The sequence below is a fragment of the Puma concolor genome, chromosome B4 (assembly GCF_028749965.1).
Source record: "Puma concolor isolate L17-30 chromosome B4, mPumCon1.1.hap2, whole genome shotgun sequence".
Lineage (NCBI taxonomy): Eukaryota > Metazoa > Chordata > Mammalia > Carnivora > Felidae > Puma > Puma concolor.
Window position 1 is genome coordinate 121,670,019 of NC_141673.1, and position 8,939 is coordinate 121,678,957.

Sequence of the window (8,939 nt, forward strand, 5' to 3'; positions counted from 1 at the left end):
TCACTGAAAAATTACTGAATTTCCTTGGTAACCGATAAATTTAAGCATGAAATTGTGTGAAAACAGCATTTCCACTAAATACCCAGACTTCAGAGGTGAGCGAGAGAAAAAGGCACAGTTTAATCCTGAGGCCCCAAGCTGTTCGCCTGTTGATGGGAATACATAGCTGTTTGTAACCTCAAATTCATACTTGTGCAAATTACATAGACCAGAAGTCCCAATGCAAATCGCTTTAAAAATAGCGATCTAAAGCCTCCATATGAAGTATATTTATTTTTCTCTAGGATTAGGACAGATTGCGTTGGCAGCCTAGTCTTTCATAAAGAGGGGGGTGGGGAACAGAGTTGGGCCTTCATTTTCTCACAAAAGGCACAATGGGAAGCACATCTGTGAACATTGCATAATTTGTTATGTTCTACAAAGAGGTGGGTTTTTGTTATACACATACCAAAGCTATTTGGTACTGTTTCACCAATGATCTCTATTCAGGTCCAGAAAAGAAACTGGCCTCCGCAGAGTGAAAGGAGAGTAAATTTTTCTTTAAAAATTAGATACAGATTATCACTTCCAAATGCAGGAGGGAATTTTACAAGTGACGGTGCACTGATTAGCTTTCCAATGGACATCCAGTCCTTTATGAAACACATACTAGCAGTGGTCAACTGTGACCAATGTGGTTTATTACTCTCCAGAAGAGCTGAACTGAGATTACCCATCTAATCTAATTGAGAAATGTTGGGTGAACTTGAACTCTTTCATGGACATGAATGACCAGAGAATTTATTTGATAAGACATTAAAAGCTGAATATGGTAACTATCTCTTTGATGGTTTGATACAGTCATTCCCTTAGTTCATTTGCATGCCTTTCATATTTTTTCGTTAGTACTCTGCTGGTGATTACATGAGCAGCCTAAACGAAAAAGGAAAAAAAAAAAAAAGTTTCCGTACAACATCCTTATGGAAACATTAGAAACCTTGCCTTTATCAGTAAACACTCCCGGCAGTCTTGAGTTGGTTAACACTTTAAAAAGTGACTTCAGCTTTCAAGAACAGTAATTACATTGGGGAAAATTTAATAAATCCACTGTTTTCTCGGGTGACAGTCCCTAAATTATTTTTCAATTTCGTCCTCTGATTTTACTAATTAACATTTTAAAAAGACATCAGGAAGTTGACGTATTATTTACCACCCTCCTTTGCATTTTGTTGTAAACTGGGCAGTGCGAGCTATTATTGGTGGCACCTCGGTGCAACATTTATGGTAAGTTTGCCAACGGTATGGTATACAGGTGGCATCAGATAATAAAGTAATAAAGTGCTTGCTGTTCATACGCCGGCTGAATTCAGGATAAATGCTGTTGTATTCCCAATGGCTGTCACCATATAATTTGGATATATGATCTCCTTCTTCTTCTATTTAAATATTATACTTTAAAAACAACTCCTACAAACGCAAAGATAGAAGCTCGAGGTACAAATGACAAAATCGCGCGTCACGTTACTGGTGACTCTTTAAGTAAAATTTTTCATTGCCACTTTGTCCTTAAAATAAAAAGGCCTTTTGGTCGTGCCCATACAAGCATAATAAATTGTATATGTTTGTGATACTGAATGACTCTTGCCCATATGCTGCACCGCAAAGCTACATGAATGAGGCATTTACCAAATCAGGCCCACCACATTAAACAGAAAAACAATCTTTATTCATGGTAACTTATCAGTTTCAATTAATCAACCTTAACAATGGAAATTCTGATGTGTTCAAGCAACTTGAAAGCAATGGGTCATCTCCAGGGCAGCCATGTTGTGTCTTTGTGCCTAACGTTTCAAACAAAGCAACATCTCCAATAAATAGACATACGTATACATACATACATGTGCACGTATATACATCCCGATGCGTGACCACAGCTATGCCGCGTTCTGCCAGTAAACGAGCATGTTTACTGCCTGTGATTTTTATCACGTTAAGTGTAATTGTTTTCCTTCAGAGTATTACTTTTTTGAGCTCTGCAAGTTTAAACAAAAGGAAAGAAATTTCCATTGGATGACCATCCTTTCAGTTTCTGTGCTGCTATGTGAATAGCATTGTGCAAACCATTCCAATGGTTTTGAAAAGGGGTAACCATTGGTTTGATTTGGTTACACGGTTTAGCAAAGAGCTCCCTCCCACTGCCTTAGGGTCTGTGAAAGGTCTGTGACCTGTTTAGAACTGCCAAGTGAAATGTCATGTCGCCCCTCCCAAATGGGAGTATCTGCATTCATTTGATCAGTATAAAAAATGATTGGGGATGGCGAGATCAGTGCTTTTGAATTGCAATTTATAGCAGTTTACAAAAATGCACATTGTTGGAAAAGAAAACATGGAAGTGTTTCTTTCTAAATTGCATTACCTGTGAAATGTCATTAGTCTTTTAAGGATATTTACATCCTTTTTTTATTATTACTTAGGAGACTTATTTCAGCTACAGAAAGTCAGAATTTTATCACATTATGATTTTTAAACTTGTGTTTTGGTTTTGATAGCAGAATTTAGAGAAAACGTTTCTGAGTTCTTAGGATAAACATAATTTGTTGTCGTTTCCCTTTATTAACTCTCCAAGATAGTCTGCTGATCAGTTGCATTAGCGGAAAACTCCCAATGATCTTTCTCAGATTACAGAGGAGATCCATTTGTTGGCAAATGCCTTGTCTGCTGATTTGTAATAGTGAGTCCGAAATCATGGGCATACGAACTCTGCCAGGTTTCCGTTACTCTTTCAACAGCATGCTATGTAAATTTCTTTGTGAGAGGAATACTTTCTAAATTACGGTAGCCCCAGATTCATCTACATGTATGCACCGCTTCATAAAAGGAAATGTTATTCATTTTCATTAAATACGCGAATGTTAACCGAAACGTGAAGGTAGGCTGTTCAAGTTCACAAAGGCTTAATGCAGCCACCTGGGTCTCTGGGTTGCAGAAAACAGCACCTTTTATACGATGTCTAGGAATCAGCACATTTTCTACGATGCCCATCTCTTTGCCTAGGCAAGTGGGTGGAACTGGATGTTATTTTGAAGAATTCTTCCTTTAGGAAGAAAAGTTATCTTGGGAAAAGGGCCTCAGAACTTCCCTGGCTGATACTTGAGTAGAAAAAGAAAGGGCCTGCTTCAGAAAAGACTTGACCCAGATAGACTCCCTGGCAATCCACTTTGAACCTCCCCACCATTGAAAGGCGAGGTTGTCACGTTTTTATCTTTGTTCATGTTAAGCCTTGGAATGACAGCCTGTCTCTGTGTTCCCCTCTCCCACTGCCCCGGCTGTAAGTGTCCACATTGACACCTACCGGTGACCGCAGGCTGCAATTCTTTGTTGCCTTGTCCACGCTCCTGGCTTTCACTGGGATTAGCTCAGGGCCTTTGTTCCCCTTCAAAGCTGGAACATCACATCCCATGTTGTGGCTTTCCTGTCTCAGACCCCCAACGCTTTCCTCACAATTTACACACCAGGTAAATGTCCCTCCCTACAGAGCAGAGAGCCTAGCCTGAGTGGGGGGTGGGGGGGGGATGGGAGGAACCTCCCCAGTCCCCAACTTCAGAACCCCTGCCAACTGGTTTTGTTTCCTTGTCATTCATAATTTTCTATTTCATATGGAGGAAAGACTGAAAATGCAAATGGAAGTTTAAATCTTCGTTGGATCCTTGGACCCAAACACAAGACAGCCTCTGCCTTTTTAAATTCTCTTACAACTGCTCCTAATTCTAGGAAGGTGACCCTCAGCAGAAGGTCATTTACTGGCCTTGGTCACAGGCTCCTAAGACCATTTCTATAGTATGGAGCAGCAGGAAAACTGTCTCAGGAAAAAAAAAAAAAAAACTTGGCTGACAAGCTATTCTGAAGGCCAAGGAGGATCTGACTGCCCGACCTCCCCCACTGCCCACCCGTCCTACTTCCCTTCCGGGTTATTTGAAAGGGCTCCCAACTGGAGGCCAGACAGGGAGGACCCACTAAAACTGAGGCAAAGAGCTCTGCGTGAGGACCGGGAAGTGGTTTATATATAGCAAGTAAAACAAAATGCACATATGTTCCTTTTCCCGTGTTTTTAGGGAGGGTGTCTGGAACCCTGGAAGAAGAGTCTTTGGAGAAGCCATTGATACTCCAGAACAACCCAGTGAACGATGTGGATGCTACTGAGTGAGGGGCAGGGCCCTGGGCTGCGCAGAGGGGGACCACAGAGAGGACCCTCTCCATCCTGGCGTAAGGCCTGCCTCCCTGGCCAAGGGATACTCCCTCCAAGGCGTTTCTAACAAAGCTGTTCTGTCTCCCCGATGATGTAGACTAACTCGAGGCCCGCCCTTGAAACGAAGAGAACGCGACGTCCCCCCCCCCCCCCCCCCCCCCCCGCTGTGCGCACCTTTCCAAACCCTCAAAGGCAGATGCTCGCTCATGCTGGGTGAGAGGGACGCACGGACTTCGAGGGGCTGCCAAAGCCACTGGGGGCGCTTCCTGGGCTCAGCAAGATGCCCCAAAACCTTAGGGTGGGGAGGAACGGACTTCAATTAAAAAAAGTTTGAGGCACTAAGCTTTCACTCCCTCGCTTATCCATCCGGTCTCTCTGTAACACCACGTCAAACTGATTTGCTGCCTCCTCGCTTGCCGATGAATCCCCATGAAGGCGAACCTTAACGCCTGGTCCAAGGGGATTTTAAATTTCCTCTAGGGAGATCCATTCTTCTCTTACATGGGCACTGGGCTGCCTGCCCTATCTTAAAAGCCATAAACAATTCTTTCGTAAGTGGGAAACTCATTGGAGTTTTGCCTCCTGTTAAGTATCAAGGCCAAGATTCACATGTCTCTTTGCAGCATTTCAGGTATCATTTACGGAAAGTCCGGTTTGCTTTCTTCGGTGCGTAATGTTCAGCTTGGTCCTTTCCATTCCCCTAACTGCAAGCGGGGCCCTGTCTGTAGCCCAGTTTCAGAAATGCAGACTCCGAATTACACGTTTCTAAAGCTATGTATTAAGTCTCAAGAAATATATTTGTAGTAGCTGTCACATAAAGCTGATCTACTCTGCTGTAAAGGAAGCTGGAGAGGCGATTTATTTGTGCGTAAAAGGCACAAGATTTAATTGGAGAGAGACGTGTTATTTTCAACGCAAGAACATGGGGTGGCATAGCGCCGGGGAGCATTATTCGAGCTTCATCTACTATGCACTATATGCCACCGTCTCCAAAGGAGTGTTGCCCTAGAAACTTGTTTTAAATCTGCTGCTATATATCAACACCTTGTTTTAGCAGTCCTTGGCTGAATTACAGTTACACAGTTTGGCGCTTCTTTCAAATTTCCTCCCATCAGTTTGGCTAAAGAAAGGAATTTTTCTCCTTTAGAAATGAATTGGCTTAATTAGTAAGTAGATTAATGGCAATTGCTGGTGAGTTGGTTTCCAGCAGAGTTTCACCAGAGAGGGTTAATCGGAGTCAGGTCTGGAATCTTTCCCAGAACTGGCTGCCAGCCATTTCCACCAACCAATCAACCCTACAAAAAACGGAGGAAATGAAATAGAATTTATATTCCCTGTACTACTATCCTGGGCAGAAATTCCTTGGAAGCAGCCTCCTAGGCTGGGTTGGGTTCAGTACAGGCGGTTTCATTTCAGAATTTTAACAGAAACCTTGAAAGGGTTTCACCTTCAAGATTTATCTGAGGACCAAAGCAGAATTTCAAATGGCACAGGGAGGCTCTCCACAGAACACTGAGGGCGCATTGGAAACGCAGGAGGCTCTTAGTCAATTTCAGGTTTACCTAAATTGCAAAAACCTCCCAAGTTCTGTCCTAATCTGTTATCTACCAGAAGCCTTTAAAAAGTTGTGTGTTTTGCAGTCTTTTCCCTTATTTGTTCCATAGTGATAAAAATGCATTCATAGTTTAACTCGCAGCTGCATTAGTCTTGCAAAAAAAAAAAAAAAAAAAAAAAAAAAAAAACCATCCCTGCTGAGAAATGCATATAATAGGAAAAACAGATCGGCTGGACAGCAGTGTAATTAATGCCAGAAAGGGCTGAGGCCGGTTTCATAGTTTGTCTTTTGAGGATATCAAGACGAGACCTGGTGAAAAATGACGCATGCTTTAGCATTTCAGAAAGCTGGCAACTGGCAACGCTGTTCCTTTTTTCTTTGACTTTCTGCCTCAGAACAAAGAGGTCGGCAGAACTAGCTAGGTTGTAATGAGTTCTATGTCCCTAGCACATTAAGTGCATCATGGAAACATATTGTATCGAAATAGTTTGGAGGAGAATACCGGGGATGAAAGAGAATGGGTGCTTTGATCAGCTCCCTGGGGTCCTGAGTGCCACAGACTGACTTGCAAGGAGTTATTCAGCCCCAGCTAGACACACTTACAACACCATTCAAAGAAATTTGCATATCTGTAATTTATCACATTGGTCCAGAACATTTTTGCAAGGTAAATAAAAGTTGGCTGAATAAAAAAAAAAAAAATCAATCATCGCAGATATAGAAGAAACTGTGAAGCCTGTGTTTCCATTAAAAACATAAATAAATATGTCCATAAAACATGACGATTTAGAGGCTGACTTTATTTTAAAGCGTCCTTAGAGCAACAGGTTGTGTGCTCACAAAGGCAAGAGTGGCCACAGTTTTGTTTTTTTGTTTTTTTTTTGCACGTCTACTTTAGGGGAGTGTATTCGCAGCTTCCCGCTAGAAGAACAGCAGAATGTGAATGAGATGCGTGTGGCTCTAACCAGCCCGCGACACGCAGAGAAAAATTAGTACACACTTTGAGGAGATGTGAGAGATGGCTTCATCTCTTTGGCGGCTGCATGTGCTAAGGTTAAATCTCATTTCTCCTCCTGTGGATGACATTGCCAAGCCCTGGTTGCTGAATTCAGAAGCCCGAGAGGATGAAATGTCCTCGCACGGGTCAATAGGAAAACTTGCTCTCGAACGCCCCATGAGAACGAGTGGAAATTTTAACAGGCAGGCATTGTTCTGAGTTTTTAAACAACCCGGTTAAACAGCAAACAAGAATCTTCAACTTGACCTTGGAAAAGGCTGGTGTGCCTAGAGATCATCTATCAAACAACTCTGGATGACAATGATATATTTCTAAGTATTGTCAGATGAAAAGATTGATAAATTTGCTGCTGCAAAGAGAGAACTTTGGAAACAGGCAACAGGCAATTTAGTGCGCTGCCTCTGTCCTTGCCACCCCCTCCCCCCCTCCCCCCCCCCCCCCCCCCCCCCCCCCCCCCCCGGCCTTGGGGCCAACTTGGTAGAAAAGGGCCAGTAAATCAGCACTGTAATATTTCTTAAGGGGCACGGAAAAGCTGTGAACAGTACCTCTCATATTAAACGCAATATTTCTTTGCTTTCGTGGGGAACAAAAGTCATAGCACGACGTCTTTATGGCTAATTCAGTCAAAGGCACATCTTGGCTCCCCCCGCAGAAAGGTCAGTGTCGTTGTGTTTGGTCCACCGAGGGGGTGTTTTCACACTGAAAACTGAGCCAGCTGTCCCTGTCATACCCTCGCCATTGGGGAGCGCGCACTAGCCATGGTTATTAGGCACATTCTACACCTGCAAAATATACCGATTTCCAAGACTTTTCAAGACACCCCCTCTACCCCGTTCTCATGCCCCCTCCTCCCTCGTCTACTAAACTTTGACAACACAATTCAAGCCCTGGATGAAAGCGCTGCCAGCAAGAGGAGAGCTGGGGAGGGGGCAGCTCAGCCAGCGGCTCCTGGTGTCTATTGAGCAGTCATCAAAGAAATGAGGCGTCAAGTATGTTTTCAAAAGTATGGAAAAACTTCCAAACGAGGGCTTAGAGCCATCACACATTTGCTATTGCCAACATGCTGCTTTCCGAACCCTAATATTTAATTTTATGTACCAGTGTTAGGTGAGGGGTTATAGCCAGGCAGCCCTCATTTATAACTTGGCCCTTTTACAATTTTCATTTGTATTCAGCGTGTCAGGACATACATGTTTTTTTCTAAGTTGCCCCCGTGTGAGCCCACATGCCTTTTTGAAACTCCAAATGCCAACTCACTGTTGTCATCCATTTCACAGCGCCTGCCCAACTGGATCTCATAATAAAACTCCTTCCAGAAGCATCTCTTAGCTAGCCTTTAGCGCCGGAACCCAACTTCAAAGGCTTGCCCTCTAAGGCTGGATCCCTAGCTGTCTGAGGGACGCTCAGTGGTCCAAACAAGAAAGGGGCTGAAGGGGATCCTGTGCAACCGCTGAAAAGAAATCGTAAAAATTAGAAAGAATTCAGAAAAATTCGCCTCTAGAGTGAGAACCCCAGTTCCTCTGAGGCAGTAGTGCAAAAGTAACTAGTTTTCTCCAGGAGCACTTGAAGGCGGGGGTGGGGGACTCAAGATTCCTATCTGGCTGCAAGGTTTGAGGGGGTGGGGGTGAGGAATAAGGAGAGGATTTAATGAGCCCGTGGTGAGTCTCTAATCCCGATCTTTGTCTAGTCCTTCCTCCCAAATTACAAAGAGCTACGTAAGAAGTCCCCAGGGTGGGCAAAGTGCAGGAGTGCCCAGGACACCTTGGGGACTCGGGACACAGTCGGAGGTGAAACACACTGCGTGCCACGGGAGGTGGGGGAGCGTTTGCCTCTCACTAGCAGGGAACCCTAAACTCTTTTCCTGGCGCCCCGGGGCCTCGGGGGAGCCCGCCACCGCCAAGCGGAAAGCCGGCGCCTTTCCAAAGCGAAGTCCGCGCAACAGGTTGTTTGGAACAGGTGCCGAAGCCCCAGGGAGGGGGTTGGCGTGAAGCCGCGGAGATAAGCCAAGGGCCAGGACCCTCCCGAGAGGCAGGTTTAGGTCCCCGGGGGGGTGGCCAAAGTAGGGGTGGGCTAGAAACCTGCATCCCCGCCACGCAGCTACAAGCGCTGGCGCCTCCGCCCAGATGCAAAACCAGCTCGCC

The 8,939-nt window shown here is 44.5% G+C and overlaps 1 protein-coding gene across 2 annotated transcripts in view; it reads left to right on the plus strand.

The window, feature by feature from the left end:
• CB4H10orf67 (chromosome B4 C10orf67 homolog) overlaps positions 1 to 8,939 on the plus strand; it is a 165,692-nt gene that overhangs the window by 155,004 nt on the left and 1,749 nt on the right. The window contains exon 17 of one of the 2 annotated variants that reach the window (XM_025930708.2): positions 4,092 to 4,567. The exons of the other annotated variant lie outside the window; for it this stretch is intronic. Coding sequence (XP_025786493.1) covers positions 4,092 to 4,183 — 92 coding nt within the window. The 3' untranslated portion in view covers positions 4,184 to 4,567. Of the gene's footprint in view, positions 1 to 4,091; positions 4,568 to 8,939 lie in introns of those variants that run through there. 2 annotated transcript variants of the gene reach the window in all.